Below are 24,821 nucleotides of genomic sequence, written 5' to 3' on the forward strand. Positions count from 1 at the left end.
TCCTTAATAATTAGCAATAGCCTAAGCCCATGTTTTTGAGGTTTTTCTCACTTGGAGAGGGCCATATCGCAATATAGTATGTTGGCGCTTCACTGGATTAAATAGCTCTAAAGTCGACCCCCCTCCCCTCAAAAAACCAACAACCCAACAAAAAAACAAAACAGAATTGAGATTAACATTCAAAAGCCTCTTACACGGGGGCATATGTTCTGTTAAGATTTTCTCTTGGTAGATAACCTTTAATGCCCATAAAAATTGAAAGGAGGTGTAGCAATTAAAATTTTTTTAAATCATTTGCTTATTTTTTAATATTTAAACTATTTCTTCTGTTGGAAGAAGGGAAAAAAAGCAGGATCCCTGAAACCCAACTTTCAGTCCTTGGAAAGAGAGACTTTTTTTAGGGAGTGGGCCTTCAAAGTGGTATCTTTTCAATCAATTTCTTACATGGAACAACAAAGGATTTGAGGCAAAGCAAAGTCTATGGAAAAATGACTTTGGAATAGTTTAATAAGGAGTAATTAAATATCTGTCTTCTAAGACATTCTCCATAAATAGATGTAAAACAGTTTTGTATAATTGTATTAATGACATATACCTGTTGCTAGAAAGGTTAGAGATAGTAAATATAGAAATGTGAATATTAACTACTGTAAAACAAAGCTTGGAAGGGTGTCATGCTGTGGGGGTTTAGAGAGGATGAGTATATTCCGAAGGGAAGTTTGTCAGTGTCATTCTCTTGGTTTCCAAGAAACCATTAGTGATGCACTGGAACAAAGAATCTCTTAAAAATAATAGATTAATGCCTTTGACATACATACAAGCTTCTGTTAAACAACAAACAAGAAAATTTTGTGAAATCAGGAGACCACCCAGGATGTCGGGTAAGGCACAGTGCTTATAGATATGGGATTACCTAACTGTTGAGGAGAATATCATCATTATTTTTGAAACCTGTCTCCTTCCTGCTTCCCAACAGTCAGACTGAACTATGAAATGAATTTGTGTTCTGTACTTTCATTATCAGAATCCTAAACGTGACGTGTGGGTCAAAGTGTCATGCTTTCTTGAATTGTCTTAATGCTGTGTGTGTGAGTGTGAAAGGTTTCTTTAATTATAAAACTAATGGGAAGAAAAACCCTTTTCAGAGCAAGACCTTAACTAAATGATTAGTGACTTTAAAAACTGTATTATAGGGTTCAATGTTTGTATCTGTCTCTCTGATTCCACATCAGATTTGGTCAGCATACAAATGAAAGATTTTTTTTCTAACTGCCAGCCCTGTAAACTCAGTGGGTCTGAACATCCAGTAGTGCTTCTTCTGACTCATATATCACCACCAATAAAAGATTCAATGGGTCACATTTTCCCTATGGTTACACTCGTCCAATTCCATGTGTCATTATTGGAGGCTGGACTTGTGGAACTGAGAGCTAATTTGCTCTCTCAGTTGGAATTTAGGCTGTGATATCTTGCAAGCTGCTCTGCATGAGTGGATCCCTGTGCCCAGGCAAAGACCCATTGATTTCACTGAGGCAAGTGTAATGGTCCTTCCACACGCAGTATTTTGCACAGGTGGGATCTATCATCACTTCAGTTGATGTATGAGCCAGAATAATATCCAATTCACTTTTCAATAGCCAATGTTGGTTCTTCATTGCTAATGGGAATAAAAAATTGTAAAAACAAAAAACCCTAGTTATTGTAAATAAGTACACCTGATGCCAAACACATACATGGAGTAGATCTGGTGAAGGGGGAAATGGGGGCCATTACTACGTAGTCACTTTTCAAAGAGTATTTTTCTTTAAATAGGTTATTGCCAAAAAGTTACCCAAAAAAAGGCACATTTTTAAGGTCATCTTTGTAATTGAATCAGTTGTCACTATTGGTTTTTACTAGCACAGAACTAGTGGAAAAACTAATTTTTTGCATCTTTGAACCATAGACTCTTACCTTTGCAATCTATATTCGTTGCATTTGTTATTGCCTATTTTTTCTGTATTATGAAAACCTCTTCCCAATTAGTCATAGTTTAAGCCAATTGTCTACAAAATAATCTTCGTCTCTGAATCTCTCTATTGCCAAAAGCAATGAAGTCTGGCATTGCCCATAAATTTACATACGTTCCAGTTTGTTGTTTTGTATTTTCTATAACTGTTTTTCAGAAATACCCAGGGCCAACAAGAATAGGGGGAAGCCAGTACAAATTACCGGGGCCTCTGGAAGGGGGCCCAGCTTCCCTGGCTTCGTCGGCCCTGTTTAGCCGGTCCACCTTTTCCGGGGAGCCTGAAAAATGTTTTTCACCGGTTCCCAAACCCACTCTCCGCAGCTCTGGAAATACCACCAGAATTTAGTTTACTAAAGCATACTTTTTAAATCTGTATGTGGAGAAATTTTGTGTACAATAACTTCTTTTATATTGTAGGGTTGATCCATATGGATTTGAAAGGCCAAAAGACTTTGATTATGTGTCATATGAAGAATTCTTTTCTAGATATCTGGTGATACTCACTAGAAGAGCAATAAAATGGTCAAAGCTTCTAAAGGGGAATAATAGGATACAGAAAAGTTTAAAAGGTAAGTTATATGTTTGTATCTTATTGAACCTGAATGTAAATCAGTGTTAAGAGTAGAACTTAAGTTTAAATTGGCTTGCACTTGAGAACACAATACTAAATGTCTTTTCTGCTCCTAAGTAATAACAGACTGAATTCAGTAATAATACATAAACAAACGTGCTGTTGTTCTAGGGATAATTGATTTGATTTAAAACTCACAAGAGGGTAATCCTATTTGATGTGCATCATAATGTCTTAGTCACTATGTCTATAATCAAGAAGGATTATACCTGTGAGAGACCAGATATTTTTGTTACTATTGCTTATAGTACTTTACATATTTGTGTACTCAAGTGACCTCATTAAAGGATAGTTGCATGGTGCAGCAGAAAGTGTAAAGAACTGGAGATCTGAGTTCTTCTCCCAGGTTTGGCAAACCATTGACTCGTTCTCTGACATTTTGCAAGTTGCTTTAGTTTTCTGTGCCTCGTTAACCCCCTTTTCACAGATGGCAGAAGTCTTACGGCTAAAAAGCACTATTATGTGCTAAGACTTAATAATCAAAATTTAAAAGCGGAAAAAGTAAAATTAACAGAAAAGCTAGATGCAAATATTTGAGAAGATGTTAACAGAACTCTTAATTGCCAGTTCAAAAAGCAGGAAAACCTCTTGCAATAGCCTAGTGTATGGAAGTCTAGGGTGTGAAACTGGAGTGGGGAAATGTAATTAAAGGGAGGTATTGTGGGCAAGGAATCATGTGAGGCTGCAAGTTCTCTTCTTTACCTTGTGGGAGCGAAATTTTTCTTTATAAGTTACTTAATTTTCCCTTTGCACTTAATGATGTGTCCAGTATTTCCTTTCTGGGGATCCTATTTGGTGCCCAGCACAAACATTAAAGTAGCCTTAATATGGTTTAGTTTAATTCAACTAATCCACTTAAAAAGTTAATTTGGACTAATTTTCCTGAATGTCCCTGGGTAGACAAGCCCTTGAATTGCACCTGAATCCTCAGAGGTGTGCTTCAGCACTAGGCTTCGCTTACTACTTTTGGGGGTTTACTGCAATACAGCAACAAAAGTTATAGCTCTTACTATAGTGTTAGTATTGCATCATACTTGTAAAATCTCTGCCACTGTTTCTGGAATTAGGGGTTCCATTAAATCTGATGTGTGGATGAAGGGTGTGAAGCATGATGGCAATAGAGAGGATCCTGGATGGCTGTTGCATCAATTTTTCAGTTATTAACTTTTTACTAAAGATAATCAAAATTGCTTACAGTACACTTTTAGAAAGAATGTGATCAATATAAAGGAATACAGCAGAGCTGAGGCAGTCTGTTTGGAGTTACTGTAAACAAACATTATTAATGACAAATCTTCCGTGCTCCACTGTGCAGTGGCACCCCAAAATTGCTAAAGCTGGAAATGCTGGGGGAGGAAAGTGGCAGATTATTTTTATTTTGTAAAAGTGTTGATTCAAACATTTGCCCCAGGGTATTGGTACTAGGACCCACCATGTCTGTGGTATATTCCCATACTGGACACAAACATATACGGATAGTTACCAGTTTGTGAGGACATTCTTATCCTTCAGGATCACTCTTCCATTGGAACAGTGGCAAGTCAGTCTGTTAATCCTCTGAACCCTTCATCTCCTCCCACCCCTACCTTTTGGTTTCATTGCTCTGATGCTTTAGGAGTCTGAATTGCTGATCCTGTAATGTCTATTCCAAATGCAAACTGAGTGAGGAGTGTTTAACTTACAGTTCTTCTGTACAGTCCCTCTGAGAACCTCCACAACCCACACCCTAATTTTCTACTTCCCTAGAGAAGATCTGAGACCCTTTCAGAATGTGTAGTGTAGTTCTACTGGACCTCAAAGGACCATTTAACGTATGATATCTCAGCAGTTCCATGCCCATGTGTCCTCAGGCCCCAGAAAAGCTCCTAATTCCTATCATACTGACAAGAAGAAGGGATGTAATGCTAATTCATTAATTTGGAAATATGGCATATTTATGTGTTGATTTATTGCATGCAGATGCCTCGTGTCTGACATGGCATGTGTACATTCATAGTTCTGTTCTGCTTGACAGAAAACTGATTATGGTGCTTTAACAACTGTTATGCTGTATATCCTGTTATCCTTGATCAGAGTTCCAGAAAGATGGGTCATATGAATTTTGATCATCATTCTGTTTGCTTTTTCTTCATCCAATATTTGCTGTCCCTCTACCTTGTTCCTCACCTTGTCCTAGTTATTTCAGTCCTGCTGTCTTTCATTTCCCCACCCTTGTCTTATCTATAGGCAAAGGAAAAGCAGTTTTCTGAGTGAACGTGAAAATTCTACCATTAAGAGAATGCTCTCAACTTAAAAATTGCACTTCTGTCACAGTTCTCTTATCTGTTGTTGTTCTAAGTAATCTCCAATACTGGAAAAAATGGATTTTTTTTTTAATTTCACTTATTTAGGTACTTGGCAGTACTTTAAATATATCCTGTTTCCCTCTGTGGATCTTTTCTCCTGTAACAGAGAGAGAGATATATTCATAAATATTATTGTAAATCCACATAACCTGGTATGGTGAGCCAGAGGCAAGTGCAGTACTGGAATGACTTTATTCTCATTTTTAAAGAATGGACTAGATTTCAGGTTGGCATCATCCTTTCACTAGTGTTATACAGACAACATACCTTGCTTAAAGGTTTTTTCATTTATTATACAAGTGGGCAGGCTCAGTTTAAACTGAGGTTATATGTACTGCTGTTCATGCAAATGACACCATGGGTACCACCAACCTTGATAGTCCGTGGAGCATTGCGTGGATGCAGGGGCCTGCTCTTCTGGAGTCTTTTGTGGGATCACAACCTTTGGTTTAGTTTGCAGTCTGAGTCAGGTGAGGGAGGAAGAATCATGCAAGATGTAATGCTCCTTAAAAGAGGTTACAAGTACTGTAATTGGAGGATATTCCACTCTATCAAATGTTCTTGTGTCTTTTTTTTGTTTGTTTTTGAGGAAAGTGACTGGGAGGCAGGCTATCAACTATAGAAAACAAAACTATACTTTGGAAAATTATAACTAATCTTTCTTTTTTAGAGCTCCTGTGTCACTTCAATAGTCTGGGTTTCTCTTGGGTGATGGTGGGCAGTTCTTGCTTTATTTTAAAATCCACTATGTTAGGCATTATAATGACGTGAGGGAGGCAGCACTGTAAAAAGGCTCTGATGTGTAGTGCTGATATTTGCAAAAGGACTTGCCTTGTTTGTAACTGAGTTTGGGGGTGTGTGGTCAACAGTATATCCCTTATACTTGGGCTTTCTCATTGAAAGCCTAAGGACATTTGTTGTCATGAGGCCAACGACACTGAGGAGTAATGAGAGTATGTTAAGCTGCAGGGCTGCTGTCCCCTTGTACTGGATACCAAAGTCAAAGCCTTGTCCCTGCTTTTGATTTAGATTTATGTTTGATGCTGGCTAGGCTTTCAGAGTAAATAGTTATGCCAGGAGGAGACCAGTTACAAGGGGGAGTACATTTTTGGAATAATCCTTTTGGGATTTTTAACTGACTTTTTTAAGAAAAAGGCATAATATTAGTTATGATAAAACCAAATAATCCTCAACCTAACCAAGTGAGTACACTTTTAGGGGCATGCATAGATTCTTTCATATATACATACCTCTTGGCTTAGGCAGGGCTAATCACTTGAGGTAGTGCAGTACATATCTACAGTATTTCTTGAGCTTCAAGATTAACAGTTGCTTTTAAATGACGTGGTTAGTATTTTAGGAATACCACTTCCGAGCAGCAGGTGTTTGTGAGTATTCAGATACCTTTCCTAAGAGGTAATTACTTTAGCTGTTCCTGTATTAATGAATCTTCCTGTAAGCTTGTATCCTTGTTGCTCATGCTTGAGTGTGTGTTAATAAGAGAGGACATGGTGAAGAGGTATTAAAAGGATACTGGCATGTAGTTTAGACCTATAATTTGATGCCCATTAACGTGGCAACAATCTGAAGGTAGAGAAGTAGGGGAGGGGTGGGGAACAGCGGGGCGGCAGGGGGCTTGGTTTGGATTTATAAAAACAAAAGCCTCTCCAGCTATCATGTGAAAAAATCCATTGTTTCTCTCTCATTCCTCCTGGCTCTCCAACAGGGTCATTCAGACAGTCGCTACTAGCCCTGAGTGAGTAAAAATGCACTTGTGCATGGTCTAGTGTTTCTATTACTGGGCTTTGCATCAGCACTTGTGAACTGTTAAACCCTAATCCCAGAGTCATGCTAACCTCTTCAGTGATGCTGATGCATAATCAATCAAACAAAAAACCACAATGTCAACCTCTGTTAGAAGTACAAGGAAAGAAGAAAAATCAATATTTAACAAATGAAAAAAGAGAAAAATCAATGAGAAAACCATTTGTTTTCAAATCTCCATCCAAGAGGACATCACAATGAAAATGGAGGAGGGGGGAATTAAAACTTTTAATGTATGGGATAGTGTTCAGCTGATCGTAATTCACTCTCCCTGTAGTACATATACATTAAGCCTGTGGAAAAGGACAGCTCTATGGTGAATCTGAAGTCACTGGAAACCACCTGCTTAATTGTGTGTTTTGTGGGAGGGGAGATTGGGGTTTTGTGTGTGTTTGTGGCTGTATTTTAACTCTGAGTATAGTACAGCATATTCTGGCCACTGAAATTTGCTGCATACTCGATAAGTAAATCTAAATGTTTGTCTTCACTTTTGGCCTCTTACGTGGAGGAGAGAGGAAGCATTGTAATCAATGAATGCTTGTCAAGAGTTCTCCTAGAACCTCTCAACTTCCTGTTTTGTTCCAGAAGAAAAATAACTTTTTGTTTGTTGCATTGCAGTGAAGAGATATATCAGGAAAGGCATTCCCAATGAGCATCGTGCGCTGATCTGGATGATTGTAAGTGGAGCCCAGGCCAACATGGAACAAAACCCTGGATACTATAATAAACTACTTGAGGGTGAGAAGAGTGACACGCTGGTGGAAGGAATCAAGACAGGTTATGTTCTAATGTTTATACATATAGTCAATAACTCTGTTGTTAAGTAAGAGTTACAGATTAAATTTTGTGTGGCAGTAAAGCTGTTTTTCTGTAAATGTTTAGTAGTGGTTTAATAATGATTAATGTGAAAACTAGAATAGCCACAAACTCTGTAATAACACCAATCTCTTGAGACTCAACAATGCTCCTTCCAAACTTAAAATGAATGGGCGGGTGGTGGTGGTAAGTCGATTACAGTAACTTGATATTCAGACTGAGCCAACTGTAATAATGACATTTTTCTAAAGAAGCTGACACACAAATTGGCACAGTTCTGTGATTGTTTCATTGTGCACTGCTGTCCTCAGTGTCAGCACAGCTCTAAAGTTGTTTCATTAGGATGACAGATCCAGCAGGCATTCTTTTTCTTTTTTGTGACTATTGAGAGAATCAGGTGCTTTAAGTTAGGGTTGTACCAAACTTTATCTTAGCAATGGGTAATTGACTTGACTTTGTAACAATTTTGTCTTTGACCAAATAACATTTTTTCTAGCTTTCAATTTTAAAACAAAATACTAGCAGCAGCTTGTGGGAGTTTTGCCTTACACACCTGAGTAAGGCATTTTGGAACTGCATTTCCAGACTCCTGCAGGAAGAATGTCCAGACCAGAAATCATCAAGCTTCAGTATTCCCTTGCTGAACTGTGAGCTGCAGTTTAGGGGTGTTTAGAGGGAGCAACTAATATGATTGTCCAAGGTCAGCCTCACCAGTGGCCTCTAGAGAGTAAAGGCAATGAGAGCAATCCCTCTGCAATGCTGGGCAGTAAAACCAGGGATCTCACCAGGACAGCAGTGACTGGCTAAGTCAGTCTGTGAAACAGAGCTCTGTGTTGGGATGAGGAGGAAAGGGAACGCTTGTGAGTTATAAGAAGAAATAAAGAGGGAGGAAAAGACAAACAGGGAGAATTGGAGATGATGGGAATTAAAATGAATAGTGAATAAGCGAATAAGGAACTGAAAAAACAGGATTGAGCTCTGAGAAGAGGAAGAGAGATGGTGAGGGTGGAGTGTCCCAGAGCTTGGGCTCCAGCCTGAGGCCAACCGTCTGTACAGCAATATTTAGCGCCACAGCCCAAGCCCAAGTCAGTTGACCCAGCCCGGTGACAGCCGTGCCATGGTCTTTTATCTCTGTGTAGATCTATAAGAAATAGAAGACAATTTTCCAGAATTCAGTAGTTAAACAGTGTTCTTAAAATGTAAAAGTCTGTTAGTTATATACTTAATGGTATATGTAAAGGTACATGTGTTGTAGTAATCTGTTTATTTTAAAGTTCTAGACGGAAATCGCCGCCAGTGAGCTTCCCCACTGTCTGCAATTTGGGGGGCGTGTCATAAACAGATAGCTAAGGGTTAATGTCTCTTTCACCTGAAGCACCTGACCAGAGGACCAATCAGGAAACCGGATTTTTTCAACTCTGGGTGGAGGGAAATTTGTGTCTGGGTCTTTGTTTTCTGTCTGCCTGCTTTCTCTGAGCTTTGGAGAAGTAGTTTCTGCTTTCTAATCTTCTGTTTCTAAGTGTAAGGACAAAGAGATCAGATAGTAAGTTATATGGTTTCTTTTCTTTGGTATTTGCATGAATATAAGTGCTGGAGTGCTTTGATTTGTATTCTTTTTGAATAAGGCTGTTTATTCAATATTCTTTTAAGCAATTGACCCTGTATTTTGTCACCTTAATAGAGAGAGACCATTTGTATGTATTTTTCTTTCTTTTTATATAAAGCTTTCTTTTAAGACCTGTTGGAGTTTTTCTTTACTTCAGGGAAATTGAGTCTGTACTCACCAGGGAATTGGTGGGAGGAAGAAATCAGGGGGAGATCTGTGTGTGTTGGATTTGCTAACCTGATTTTGCATCCCCTCTGGGTGAAGAGGAAAGTGCTTTTGTTTCCAGGACTGGGAACGGAGAGGGAGAGTCCCTCTGTTTGGATTCACAGAGCTTGTGTCTGTGTATCTCTCTAGGAGCACCTAGCGGGGGGAAGGGAAAAAGGATTATTTCCCTTTGTTGTGAGACTCAAGGGATTTGGGTCTTGGGGTCCCCAGGGAAGGTTTTTCAGGGGGACCAGAGTGCCCCAAAACACTCTAATTTTTTGGGTGGTGGCAGCAAGTACCAGGTCCAAGCTGGTAACTAAGCTTGGAGGTTTTCATGCTAACCCCCATATTTTGGACGCTAAGGTCCAAATCTGGGACTAAGTTATGACAGAGGCCATGGGAAAAAATTGTTAGAAGTGAAAGAATAACATGAGCATATATGAGAGGGTAGGAGAAGATAGGAAAAAAAAATAAAGATATACACAATTTTTAAATTTAATGAAACTTTGTATTCCTGTCCACTATTCAGATATTTGACTTCATCTGCATGCCATTTCAGTGTAATTTGTCTGTTTAATTTTAATATTCAGCCATTCAGTGCATTCCTGCAATATTTCTAATGCTGCAATAGATTTAAAAGGTAAAGTAACGAAAAGTATGTAATCTTGTTAATATTCGCTTCACAAGTCTGTCATTTGTGTGATTCAAAATATTCTGGCAATCATGCTCCACAAAATGCTGCTGTTTTAGCACTAAGATAATAGTTTTACCTAAGATAATACTATTAGCACCATCAAAGCAAGGAAAATTAATCTGAGAATCTCATTTTAATCATTGCCACAACTTGACAATGGCAACAAAATTTAGGACCTAAAGGTTCAAAGACAAGTAGAAAGAACTCCAAACTTATTATGTTTAAAAACTCATGATTTTGAGGGCCTGACTTGTGATTTTTGAATGCTTCTGGTTGGCAGTACTGCAGTGGAGGAAGATATACAACAGTATATTTTATTATTTCTGTAAATGCAGAAATAATGCACATGCAGCATACTAAATATTGTAGATATGTTAAAAGAACTTTCTGCTCACAAAGATTCTACAGTTCTGGTAAACAACCTACAAATAAGGTTGCCAGGCATCCAGTTTTCCAGCAGAATGCCCGGTCAAAAAGAGACCCTGGCGATCCCAGTCAGCACCTGTAACTGGGCCGTTAAAAGCCCGTCAGCAGGGCAGTGGAGCTAAGGCAGGCTCCCTGGCTCCGTGCAGCTCCTGGATGTGACTGGCATGTCCCTCTGGGCTTTAGACACAGGTGCGATCAGGGAAGCTCTGTGCACTGCCCTGAGCGCTGTCTCCACAGCTCTCATTGGCTGGGAGCTGTGGCCAATGGGAGCTGCAGGGGCAGCACCTATGGGCATGGGCAGTGCACACTGCGGATAGCCACCTGACCATGCCTCCACCTAGGGGCTGAACATGGCAGCCGCTTCCAAATGCAAGGATGGGGAAGAAGAGCAACCAAAAGCATCATGAATGAACAGAACAATGTAGCATCCATCATGTTAATCCTGTAACTTTTTTGTCATTAAACTAGACAGATGGTCCAGTATGATGATAGGCATTGTGTGTGAAGTGGGAAGGATCCATGTATTACGATTAGATGAAGAAAGAATGCATGTCTGGTTGTTAAAATCCCCCAAATGTCTCAGAATCCTGTAGAAAGGCATTCAGCTTTAGGTCTGAATATTTGTATCTAAATGCTGCAAAAATTGCTTCTACAGTTCTTATTCCAGGTTTTTTAAAAATGTCATCATCTCATGCTGCATGGTCCTGGGCCTCAATATTTATTTCTGAATGAGGTGTCAAAAATGCTGTAATGATGACAAAGGAGAGAGAAATGTGCAAAGGGTTTTCGTCATCAGGATTGCAACAAAGAAATAAATTGAGAAAGGAATTACTTTGCTGATTTGTTTCCTGCATTTGATAACACCTTTGTTGTGCCAGTTTGTATTACTAATGCACCATTATTTTAATTTTTAAAAAATATAACTTAGAACATTTACTAGGAACAGATTGCAGAGGGTGGCTAGCCTCTTCCCAACCTGCCTCTCCTGCTCTTACCCTCTTCAACCTCAGCCCGTTGTGCAGCTCTGTTAAGGTCAGTGGGGCTACGCTTGGCCACAGGGTCTGACTATGCAGAGCTCATTGCATGATTGGGGCTTAACTGTCTTCATTGCCTGGTCAAATTTATTTCAAACTGTAGGGTGTGTGTTGTGTGGTTTTTTTTTTGTTTTTTTTTTTTTTAAATGTTACCTTCCCATCTGTATGTAAAAAACCAAATTAAGGTTAATGGAAAACTGATTTTTTTAAAATTCTGTCTTGGATATGAAGTTTTCCTACATCCTTCTAGAAAACTTGCAGTGTTTCTTGATTATTGGTTTTGACGTTTCTAGAAAAAGTGGGTAAAATCTGCACTCCCACAGACACTTTAGCTAGTGTACCCTGGTTCTTTTTTAAACCACTGTATAATACTCTAAAGGCCTTAGCCCTCAGGATGCTGTAGTTACTAATTGTAATGTAATGTCAAAATCCTTCATAAAATTAGGCAAATTTCCCCCACCTCTGTTGTAAAATGTTCTGTGGCAATGGAAAATACAATTGGAGTTGACACTTTAACCATGGGGCCTTCCTCAAGTTGTACAATTAATACATTTGTTTGAATCAGCTTCTGATATAGGCTTTTTCATCTATGTAACTGAAGGGGAAACACCATATCTGAAATGTCAGCTCTAATCTCTCCCTCAACTTCCAAAGTGTACTTTTAATAAACTTATTTTGGTTATATGACAAAAAGCCAGCATCCTAGAGATCTCCTGACCTGCTTGCTTAATGCTCCAGTAAAATCAACGTTTTAAACAGAACAACAACAAATTCCTTTTTTGTATTGTTAATAATAAGATTTTATATTGCACTTTATTGGAAAAATGTGTGTGGTTTAGTAAAATATGAATTTTTTGTGATGGAAAAGCTTTCACATCAAGTACGTTCACAGGAGATGTGTTAACAAGAGGATAGGTATTTAGAAATTTGGTCACCCTTTTTAGCATACCCAGAGGAAAAGGGCTCCTCATTCAGCAAGCCAGAGTCTTTAGCCTGGTTCTTTGGATATTAACCTGATCCTGAAAAAGTAATCAGTAATGTGCAGTGTAGTGTGTGTGAACATTTTACTGTAACTTTACTGTAATAGAGAGGTGTGTGTGTGTTTTTATAAGTATTCTGATTATGCAGATACCACACTGCTATTTCTACCAACAGAAACAAAAAAAGTTTTCTGTAGCCTATAACTATCAGACTGTCACTCAAACTTGTTGGGGTTATTGTTCTCCTTGATTTTTAAATTTACATGGGAAGTGAATTACAGTATTTCCTTGTCCCACGACTCCATAACTGATTTATTGACTTTTAAAGGAAGAAGTGGTGATTAGGGCAATGAATTTATCTTGTCTGTGAATTCCCTGGCACAAACCATGATTTTTACCGGTTTTCTTCTTAGATTCTCCCAGTTTAAGTTTTTGTCATGGAAGTCAGTCATAACAAACTGTTTCCTTTAAGAAGGAAAAGCAGTAAGATAAAATATCTCCTAGGATGTACAGAGGTCAGGCATATCTGTGTGGGATGCTGTAGTTAGACTTGCTTATATTCAAACATTTTGGTTATATTTAAGTAATTTAGTGTGGCCTTGGGTATTGAACACCATAAAAGTGAAGTTGCTTTTGTTGTCATTTTAAATTAAATCCAGCTGCCAGAATATTGACCAGTTTTTGCATAGTGGTCTCTATTTTCCAAAAGTGAGTAGTGATTTTTAGGTGTTCAACTTGAGACCTCTTAAAGTGGCCTGATTTTTCAGAAGGTGTGAGACTTTTTTTTGCAATTTAGGTCATGGGTCTTTAAAGCTGAGTAGGTGGTGATTAACTTGATTAAAGGGACAGTATCAGTTTAAAAATCTGTATGGATGAATGTGCACTGTGCTCCAGAGAGTAATAAAGATCCTGCAACAAGTTGATGACACTTACGTGTGTGTGTGTGTGTCTAATATGTGCAGTTACACATAGATGCATGTGCACATACACTCATGAGTTTGCATGTGTAATTATATATTCATTTAATTTATACAAACTGCCTTATTTGCTTAAATATCCCTGAAAAGTTAAATTTATTTTTCACTATTCGTGCTGCTTGTTGTCCTTCTTTTCTCTCTGTTTAAACAATAGACCACTTCACTTTTGTATTTAATCCACTTCTAGACACTTTCATTGTTTTATGTGTATAGCAAACATTGTAGCAAACAGGTTTAGGTTTTTCTATTAGAATTAAAATAAAAAAAAAAGCAGAGATATATTTATTTCCTCTAAAGTATGAGCATATTTTCATAGAATTAAATTTTGGACCAAATTTGACCTGACAGTGCCTCTTTCAGGAATTACTGCTTTGAAATTTGTTTAATCACAGATCAGATGTAAGACTAAACTTGAAGTACATGGGTAGGCATCTCTGCTTTCTTTGAAAAATCTCCTTCCGTGTGACCTTGCATGAGTAAAGAAGCAGATTTCTTCCCCCTCGCCCCCAGGATGTGACAATATGTAATTGCATTTTTTTTATTTTTTTTTTTTGTTTTTAGGTTAGAGTGAAACACATATGATCAGTCATGAGAACAGAATCTTTTAAAAATGAACTATTTAGGGCTAATCCACATAGATAAGTTCAGCAAAGGACAACTCTGGTTTAGTTTTCAATGAACCAATCTATTGTGAAAATATCACTTCTCAGTGCTGCAGCTAATACCTTAGCATTGCGCTAGATAAATTCGGTACATGGTGTGTTAGTTTAAATTGCTGAAGAGGGTTACGTGAAATGCTGAAGAGGGTTACAAAATTCCTGGGATTTGCCATAAATCAGTCTCTGCCTTGAATCCTGCTTGAGACTGTAAGTCACCCCTAGCCTAGAGAGATCATTCTTTCTCGGAATGGATCTCTTTTGAATGTAGGCCAGTGAACTAAAATAGGGATTTGAGGTCATTTCTTGCTAACTTCATCTACCAGACTCCTTTTCTCAGATTTCAGTTGTACATCTTACAAGGCTAAAAATTATTAGGGAGCATGGCAACATGGCTTAAATTTGGTCTTTTCATTTTTTTTCTAGACATGAATAGAACATTTCCAGATAATGTACAGTTCCGCAAAACTGCTAATCCCTGTTTACAGCAGACACTCTACAATGTATTAGTAGCATATGGGCACCATAATAAAACAGTGGGATACTGCCAGGTATGTAACTTCTTATAGACATTTAAAAAGATACTCCCAAGACATTCACATTATCATTGTTGCTAATTTTAAAGTACATTTTTGAGCAGTAGGCAAGGTTGTGGGGAAAGCTAAACATAGTCATATTAACAGTTGCTAACAGTATCTTTCCGATCTCATATATGAGCCATTTTAAATGTAATAATTTTAAGCAAGGTCAAATAGCAATGTATGCTTACCCAATTTCTGCCCTTTTCAAGTGAATTAATTGGTTTCATTCACTAAAGGTGAACAGTAAACTAAAAAAATGGTGTCCTGTTTTGCTACTTGGTGTTCTAGAGAGGCATGGTCTTGGTTTCCAATGTCTTTCTGGAGAACTTTTTTGGGTAGAGGAGAACCAGTGGTCATATGACATTAACAAATGGTCTAAATCTAGTTTTTGTGGATTTGGTTGTAACATCTGTGTGATACAGCATGGCCAGAGGGCAGCAGAAGAGTGTTAGAAGGGAGCCTTATTCCCTGTGAGGGGAAGAAAGTTTGCTATAGATTAACTAGAGCACCTGTAGTCTGTCACGTGATAAAAACCCCTGCTTCAATCAGACAGTGTGGGAGTTGGAGCAGAAAGGATTGATATTGGAGCAGAGAACAATTTGAAGAGAAGCAGAGGAAAGTTTGGAGAAGTGCTGCGGTGGGCTAAGAAGCCCAAGACCCTAGGTAAGGGGCACCTGGCTTGTGCAGAGGTAGGGCAGGAAGCCCCCCCACAAGCTGAAGGGCAGGAGAGGGAAGTAGCCCAGGGGAAGGAACCTCCAGTTCAAGTGGTTCACCACTATCCTCAGGGCCTCTGGGCTGGGCCCTGGAGTAGAGGGCGGCCCCAGGTCCCTCCCTCTCCACTCCCCTCCTCAAGGACACTAGTGGGGCAATTAATATTCCAATTCATGGGCAAGAAACGGTGCCCTGAGCCACGCCCCCTCCCGCCCCCAAAGAAGAGAGAACGCGAGACCCATCATAATAGTGCCGGCAGTTTGCCACACTGTTTTAACTCAAAGTCCTGACAAACATGTAGGAGGAAAATTTGTGTAAAATTCAACCTCATAACTCTTAGAGGACTGAGAATGCTCCTGCTCCAGTTCCCTAGTTCTTTACAGGATCCTGTGGAAGATACAAGGAAGGAAAATATTTGATGTTTCTAAGGTTAACATACAAGCAGAAAAACCTTTTTAAAATAGAAATAACATTGTGGCTATCTTTGCATGTCATAAAGGAACAGTAACTGGCACAATCAAAAACTCTCTCTTCTGTTCAATTCAGCTTTGAAGTCTCCCTTTTCTCCTTCCCTGTTGCACTGCAGTTATATGCAATTACATGTGTCTTGTACCAGTCAAGAAAATTGATATAATAAAATAAAAATAACAAGCCTTTATTAAAGAATATATATTACATTTATTGAATTGCAGCTCATTTAATTTAGTAGAAGGAGATTGATCTAGGTTTAAAAATCATTATCAAAGTCGCTGAAATCTGACTTACTATTTGGCCCTGACATTTTGCAGTACTGAGGTTAATAATGGTAATTTTGAAATGTGGCAGTAAAAGCTCCTTTTTTTTTTTCCACATATAACATTTCATCCAAAGAGAACAAAGCTTTTAAAACAATATTCTTTTAAGATTTGTCAGAAAAATGGAAAAGGTCAGTCTCTGATCCATGTATTTGCGGAATTAGGCCTCTAAATAAAGCAAGATAGATATATGAAGAGATGCATATTACTTTACATTAAAACCTTGTTAAGTATGCACAGAAACACCCATTTAATTCTCATTTAAAAGAGGCCAAGGGACTTTTCCCCCTCTTGTTCCCTCAAAAGATGGGTTATCCATCGAGGTTATAACAACATAAACCAAGGGCTGGAGCCTCCCCTCCTATACTTGTGATAAATCAGTGTTTGTCTTAGAAAACTGGCTATTGTCCTAGTGAAACAGCAGACTTCATCAAGATAAATGGTGATGTATACCATATAATGGGACCAAGAGTCCTCTGAAACAGTAGACAATTAAGGTGAACCCTTCCACCCACCCCCAATTCTTTGTGTATTTCTTTCTGGCCTGCACTATATACTAACTGCAGATCCTCCACACCACACTAGTATTATTAAAACATTTCTCTGGAGAGTCACCACTAAAAAGTTCCCAACCAGGGAGTTAGTCAAGTTTCGAGTTGCCATTCTGTACCGTAGTCCTATGGAATTCTCGCCAATGTGTGTGCAGCTAGTGAAATAATTTGCTTTGTGAATATTTTCTAAAGACCAGGCTTTTGTGCCTGCTATGTTAAGTGCTAAATAGTCTCTTATCACCATGGATGCAATTGTCAAACTATCTGGCAGCATGGGAACTGAATAGCTGTCTTCACAGGCAGAAGGCCAAGCACCCCAGATGCAACACAGACCCAGGCAACTTCAGCAATTTGTAAAAGTTCAACTACTAATATAGAGGTTTAAGGATTTGAAAATAAATGTCTAGAACAGAGTGAATATTTTAAAATTCAAATGTGCAGAGACTGTTTTGGCATTGTATATCAAAAGACAAGTGAGCAAAGCCACTTGAATCCAAGAAATTGGATGTTGGTCAAGACAAGAACTTTTAGTTTCCAAAATCCTTTGAGTGTTTCCGTTCTGGCAGTGCTCTTCTTGCTTGAGCTGTAGCTGGCATTGCTTATTGGGTACAGTGAGACAATGTTACTGCCTGTCCCCATAGACAAACCTGGAATGGAGAGCTTGGGCGGAAGAGGTCTTGGAGAATACAAAAGAAAAGAATGAAACTGGAGAGGATTTCTAAGATTAGCACTAAACAAGTGTAACTGACACGAGCCTCCACAGCCTGTAAATATTTAAAGACAATTTTACATTGGCTTTTAAAAAAATTTGTTGGGAATTGTGTGCTCTCATGCTGGTGCACTATGTACTGTTTTAGATGCCATCTTGTGTATATCACAATAAATTTACTTTTAAAAAAATCCTCTCATTTTAAAAGCCAAAATTGCATAAAATGCTATAAATGTAAATCATCCTAATGTCGCTAAAACTAACTGGTTGACTAAAGTAATATTATGGATTACTTAGAGAGAGTCTCTAAGGAAATTACTTAAGCATATGCTTAATTTTAAACGCGTGCTATTCCTGAATAGGGTTGGTTTCCTGAATCAGGGCGTATATATTTTATACATCTTCTCTCCACTGATACCTTGCCATGAAAAGCCCAACACATTGTACTGTCAGGATGTGGCCAATTAATGCTTTACATATATAGCTCTAACTCCCACACTTTGTGTGTCTGCCTGTTGTAGGTTGTAAGGCAGGAACTATGGCTTCCTTGGTGATTTGAAAGGCATCTAGTATAATGTAGGTACAAATAGAAACAATAAATACTGTTTGTTAGTTCTGGACAAAAATAGTTTAAATAGCTGCATAAACTGCACTGTAAAACCTGGTGGAATTACAGCTCTGCTGCTTCCTATTTTGCTTTCCTAAACTGCATTTTTAGTTTCAACTGGATGGGCTATGCTCCACCTATAACTGTTAGGTAGTGTTACTGCACACTATTACTCACCTATTTTGTGAGTTTCACTCCAGAGATAGCTATGTTTCAGTTTTGGTCAAAGTAATAATCTATTTTGTTGTTTGGAAAGGGCTTTGGGATTTTTTAAAATAAAAAGTCTGTACATTACTTTTTAATTTCTTAATGCTTTAATTTTTTTTTCTCCCCTGGCTTCCATGGGCTTTCAATGCCCAGGAGTAGCAGCATTAATCAATTGGTAGACTGTGTTAACAGATTTCCTCTATCCTGTCCATTTTGTGAATTGTAATAATCCTGTCTCTGGTATCTTTCAAGGAAGATGCAGGCACAATGCTTTTCTTTTTATTTCACTCAATCAGTACTTTGAAATTCATGTTTGGTATTATGAAGTTAAACAGGAAGCTTTTGAGGTAAGTGGAGAAATTATAAAAGCTTTCTTTTTATTTCAGGGCATGAATTTCATAGCCGGATACCTGATTCTTATTACAAAGAATGAAGAGGAATCCTTTTGGTTGTTAGATGCTCTCATTGGACGAATATTGCCTGGTATGCTAGTGGCTCTTATTTTATCTGTACATTAGAGCTTGGGTTTTATTTTCCCTTTGTATTCATTTTTATTTATAGAATCCCTGTGTGGCAAGATAAGCCTTGCTGTTTAACTTCAATGGTCTGCTTAGTTTGTAGGGATCTAATTCTGCCCTGATTTCATTGTGGGTATACAGGATGCCAGTCAAAACAAATTGAAACTAAAACGCTGGTCTTTAGGCAACAAAGTAGTAGGAAACTGAAATCTGATCAGCTGGTGTAGAATTGTTTTAATTTGTAACACATCTTGCTTTTCACCCACCACTACCATGGTTTTATATTTCCAGTGGCTCAATGCTAGGCAAGAGGCCAGGGCTTATGGGAGTGCCTGGGACTTTAGCAGTTTTCCTTGGCCTGTGGGAAACAATATGATGGAAAGATTGAAGCAGTTGGTCTCAAGTGAAGGAAGGGTATGAGTCTCATTGCAGTGTGAGTATCTTGTGCTGGCCATTACATAAAGTAGCAGATTATTATACTACTGAAAGGAAGCAGCTTGGCCTTTCTTTACAGCTAGTTGATAAGGTCTGCGTGAAGTTTGTGTTAGGGCCGAGGAACTGTTAAGTTAGTGGTTCCAAGCCTTTTCTACACTATGACCCCGTTGTACAAAAAAAAAAAAATGTCAGGATCCCCTCTTTCCATCAGGCTGTAAAGAAAAGGAAGGTGGTTTGTAACCTTCTGTGAGGTCATGATCCCTGTGTTTAGAAACCATGAGTTTAAATTATTCAAATGTGACCAAGTGGACATTTCCTCCCTCAGATTTTTTTTGATAGATTACATGAGCACTCCAACTAGGAATTTAACACTAAAACCTATGAAGGAGGAATGGATGCCCCATGAATTCACATAAGTACAGTGCACACTTTTATTCAGGTGTATATGGTGCCTTAAATTTCATACAGTGGCTTACCAAGGGTAGTTTTGACATTGCCTTATCTGGACTACTTTTGCTGTTGAAGAGCTTTCTTGAACTGCTATCCTGAAGGGCTGGAGGCTGAACATATTATTAAAATATCAAATTATTGTATGACAGTAACATCCAGGATTGTGCTTGACTTTTTGCCAGAGCTTTGGATGTCTAGAGCTATTCTCATTTAAGATGTAAAGAAATAAAATTACATTTTTCTTTTGTTCAAAGGAAAGATTTTGCGGAGGAGGAAGGAAAGAGAACTGGTGTAATTGTTTCTGATGGCACTGAGTAACAGCAAACAATAATTCTCGAGGTTAAATAAGTCATGTAACAAACTAAATCAATTTTTACTTGCATGTAGAGATTATCAGAATTGTTCAGTTCATAAAAGGCCTATTTTAAGACTGTGTGGATAGAAACTACTTCTGAAACAAATGTAGAAAGCATATAGAAGCCTGGCTAAATCAACATAAGAAATTTGAGGTTATAAAACGGGTGGGCACGCTATGGCCCACAGGGCACACCCTGCCCACCAGCCGATTTTAATCCGGCCCTTGAGCCCCCTCTGGGGAGTTGGGTCTGGGGCTTGTCCTGCTCATGCGCTCCAGCTGGGAAGCGGGCTTGGCGGCCACTCTGCATGGCTCCTGGAAGCAATGGCATGTCCCTACTCTGACTCCTACATTTAGGGGCAGCCAGGGGGCTCGTGCATTGCTCCTGCCCCAAACGCCACTCCTGCAGCTCCTATTGGCTGCAGTTCCCAGCCAATGGGAGCTGCAGGGGTGGCACCTGCGGACGGGGCAGCGCATAGAGCTGCCTGGCCACACCTCCACTTAGGACCCAGAGGGGAGACATACTGCTGCTTCTGGGAGCTGCTTGAGGTAAGCGCTGCCCGGAGCCTGCACTCCCGAGTCCCTCCTGCGCCCCAGCCCTGCCCTCTGAACCCCTTGATCCTAGCCTGGAGCAGCCTCCCGCACCTCAAACCCCTCATCCCCAGCCCCACCCCAGAGCCCTACACCCCCAGCCAGAGCCCTCACCCCCTCCTTCACCGCAACCCCAATTTCATGAGCATTCATGGCCCACCATACAATTTTCATACCCAGATGTGGTCCTCGGGCCAAAAAGTTTGCCCACTCCTGCTATAAACAGATAACTTCATTCTTCTACATGTTCCAACAGGGAGCTTCTATATGCAGTATAAGCTATATAAAATAACAGTAACCAATTTCACTATATTCTAGTGACTGTTCTATAATTACAAATAATTAACAAACCTAATCATAAGTTTTATAGCAGGAGTGGGCAAACTTTTTGAAGGAGGCTCTGGCTGGGGGTGTAGGGCTGGGATGTGATCCAATGAGGATCTTCTCACTGACTTCAGTAGGCATTGGATCAGGCACCTGATGAAAGGCAGTGTCATTGTACAGTGAAGTTTAGCACTTATTCCATGATTTTGTTTTTAGTCATTTAGTATTTTTTATTCTCCTCTGAGATAGAGGAGTGGATTCATAGGTCTGGGAGATTCAGGACTGTATTCATCAGTCCTTTTATGGAATTTGTTTTGATAGGACTCCATGAAGCCTGTAGCTCTTCAGCAACTTGCTCCTAAACTTCTCAAATATGTTAATGAGAAAAGGCACTCTTGTTTCATTTTCCTGTTTGTTTCTATGGCCCTTTTCCTATTCTAGTAGCGGCATTGATTAGTACAGACTCATAGTGTGAGAGGCAATGGGACAAATCACATTAAATAGAGAATTTAAAATAAATATAGACACATTTATACGTTATCTGGGTTCTAGATACAGACTTTATCTTTTTAAAATATCATTGTTATTGGGTAATGCAAGACTTTCTTTTAAGATTTTTTTTTTATCAGTATTTGCACAGCTTTGCTGCTGATTTCCAAGACAGTTCTTTGATGTTATCAGTGCTGGCATTTACCCTGACTACCAGAAATTGAATTGTTCTCTTTATAAAAGTTTAAAACATAACAGGTAAAATAATTGTAGTAATTGCACAGAAGTGTAATGAGTGTCTTAGGTCGTGTGTGTGCTGGAGAAATTTACCCTGATAAGTGATTGCTCCCCCTCAATTGGATGGTAAAGTGAGGCATATTTCAAGCAGAAGTGCTTCAGCTGACTTGTCAGGTAACCAAATTAACATGGCATTTACTCCAGGATTTTGTAGGGGTAAGCAATAACTGAGTCTCAGTCATTGCAGATCAAATTGATCGAATACCAGTATGGATGCATCTTGCTGGCACAGATGATGGGCTGTTAATTCTGACAACTCTAACATCTGGCAAATCTCCTTTAGTTTGCCAGCCGAGAATTCACTCTTTGTTCCTCCCTCTTCTGTATTACCTCCACTCCATCTAATCTACCTCTGTTCCCCCTGCATCACACCAGAAATGCTTTCAGATCATGCCCTTCCCTGTAATCCTGGAAATGCCTTCCCCTCTACTAGTGTCCTCCTGATACCCTATGTCATTGAGTCATTTATGGATCATAAGTAAGGCTATGATTTAGTCATGGATTCCTTGACTTTTCTGGACCTTGATATCATCTTCAGCTTCAGTTGTCAGGGGCTGAAGCTGGGGCTGCAGCCGGAGCCATGCACTCTCCTCGCAGTTTCCCAGGACCGTGTGTGCCTCCCCTCTCCCCCCCCCCCCCCCCCCCGCTGTGGCTGTGGCTGCAGCTGGGGCCGTGCACCGCCAGTCACATAGTTGTGGCCAGCTCCAGAGTGAGGGCTGAGTCTCCCGCTATGGCGAGGGGCTTGGCCTGTCAGTCCCCTCTGCCTTTTGACTCCCTTCCTCCGCCCTACCCTCCCCACCCCTTCCCGCTGGTTATTTTTAGTAAAGTCATGAACAGGTCGCAGGTTCCCTTGAGTTTTTGTTTATTGCCTGTGACCTGTCCGAGACTTTTACTAAAAATAACCATGACAAAATCATAGCCTTAATCATAAGCAAAAAACAAATGAAGCATAAACGATTGAAGTTTCTACAGAAGACAAGCCCATTGAATAAATTCTAGAAGTTCAGGGGTTAGGAGTAAAACTTCTTTTAAAAGCAGTGAGAGAAACACCAGAATTGTTTCTGGCAGACTGAAGTATCCCGGTATGAGGAGTTCTTTATCTACAAATTCACTTTGCAATATTGTATGCAAGCATATGCCTAGAGCAGTTGATGACGGAGAGTGGACTAAATATTCCAAGGAATCACTGTGGGTTGACAAGCATAAGACTGACTCAAACTCAGACCGAGCATAAGTACTCTCTTAGTTCGAATTTAGCATTTTGCATACTCTTTTATGCCTACTCTTGCTGTTGAGAAATATTGGAATCTTCACTTTAGAAAGCATCAGGTAGTGGTTAAATTTGCTAACCTTGGTAGCTGATGTTAAATACAAAGTGACATATTATTTGGCTAGTTTTCTTTCTCTGTGCTCATGAATAAATGTGGTGTTGGAGATCGCATTAAAATTGCACTGGGATTTCAGATACTCCCTGAAAACAGCAGTTTGGCTGTGATTGTTTTGATTTTCTTATGGTCCTTTTTCTGAAAGCAGGGGTGGTTATGAAATATAGGCCTAGGAGAATGGAAATTTTGCCTCATGAGCAATGAAAAATGGGATTTCAGCTGCTATGCCCTGTGAAGATATATTTCAAACTATGGAATGATCACCCAATTGGAAGATGAGAGAGAGAGAGAGAGAGAGAGAGAGGTGAGGCTAACCTGTGTTACTTGCTATGGCAGAAAATGTGGCATGAGACAACATCAATTTAGATTGAGTGGAACGCCTATCTACAGCAGAGGTGCTGGATACAATGTTATGACACTAGGAAGGCAAGGAAGATGCCGATTATAGGTATGCAATTATGCAGTTACTCAGTTTAGTTATGCATATGTTAAATACTAAACTGAGTAACTGGATAATTGCATATCTATAATCTGCAACTTCCTTGCCTTCCTAGTGTCATAAAATCCTCACCTCTCAAGTCCATCATCAGTGTTCTAAACACTTCAGAGCAGGGACCTGTCACTTCTGAAGCACTTAGCATTCTTGTAGATGGTGTAAAATAATAATCCTAATGTTTATTCAGCACCTTATTGAACTAAAATTAGTTGCACATTTATTTCGTTCTTTTAGCAAATTTCTTTTAATACTTGGACAGAGCACTGTGAAATCCCTAAGCATAGAGCTAGGTGAGTAAGTAGTTGTATGTTTAAAATATCTTCCTCAAAAGGGAAGTGGAATCTTCATGGAACATTTCATTCAGCTGGGTAGGAAAAAGACTTGCTAGACCTGAATAGCACAAGTTCTAGACTGAATTCACAAGCAGCTGGGTGGCATGCAGGAGAGTATAATGTGTTGAAGGAATGTGGTCCTTCTCAGACAAGGTTTGAAAACCAGAGATGGATGTCTGTGGTATAGGAGGATCCTTGTGAGGCTATGATGCTATGTTTACAAAAGTCACTAATGACAAGTAGGCTTTTCACCACTGGTAAAATGGTCTGGAAAAGAAGGCAAAAGTCAACAGCTTTTACTTTGTGCCTATATCCCCACAAAAACAGAGAGTCTGCACGTCTTGAATTGTTCTGTGCTGCTGGTTGAACCTGCTGGGTCAGCTTCACTGAGCTACAAGATTGCCTGCTGGCAAAGTTGCCTCACTTTCCTGTTTTGAGAACTGCTGTTTATTCTGGAGTGAGACACTAATCCTGTGTAGTTGTCTCTGAAACCTAATGTAAGGCCTATCACAAGGAGACAGGCATACATGGTTTATAGACCAGATTATGGTCTATAAACCAGGTGCAAGGAGGCATACATATTTGATTACTAGCCTTTAGCAGCTGAAATGAAAGCAAGTTTCTTTGAACATTACAGGGCAGTTGTATTATCTAAGAGTTAAATATGTTGTCCTGTTAAGCTGAAGGTGGCATGAGGTCTTAAGTATATATTTAGAAATCCTGATGAGCCTGAACTACTACTTACTTCTGAATTTTCTGGCAGTTCAAATTTAGAAGATTTGGACAGT

At 39.3% G+C, this 24,821-nt stretch overlaps 1 protein-coding gene across 7 annotated transcripts in view; it reads left to right on the top strand.

Annotated features, from left to right (window-relative positions):
- Positions 1-24,821, top strand: part of GRTP1 (growth hormone regulated TBC protein 1) — a 138,835-nt gene that overhangs the window by 51,384 nt on the left and 62,630 nt on the right. For 5 of the 7 annotated variants that reach the window (XM_050950361.1, XM_050950341.1, XM_050950320.1 and 2 more), the window contains exons 2-5: positions 2,426-2,577; positions 7,427-7,585; positions 14,628-14,752; positions 18,748-18,844. In XM_050950361.1, the coding sequence (XP_050806318.1) occupies positions 7,480-7,585; positions 14,628-14,752; positions 18,748-18,844 (328 nt within the window). In that variant the 5' untranslated portion in view covers positions 2,426-2,577; positions 7,427-7,479. The remainder of the gene's footprint in view (positions 1-2,425; positions 2,578-7,426; positions 7,586-14,627; positions 14,753-18,747; positions 18,845-24,821) is intronic. The other 2 variants (XM_050950329.1, XM_050950349.1) reach the window with 2 other exon arrangements.

This window comes from Gopherus flavomarginatus, chromosome 1 (assembly GCF_025201925.1).
Source record: "Gopherus flavomarginatus isolate rGopFla2 chromosome 1, rGopFla2.mat.asm, whole genome shotgun sequence".
NCBI lineage: Eukaryota > Metazoa > Chordata > Testudines > Testudinidae > Gopherus > Gopherus flavomarginatus.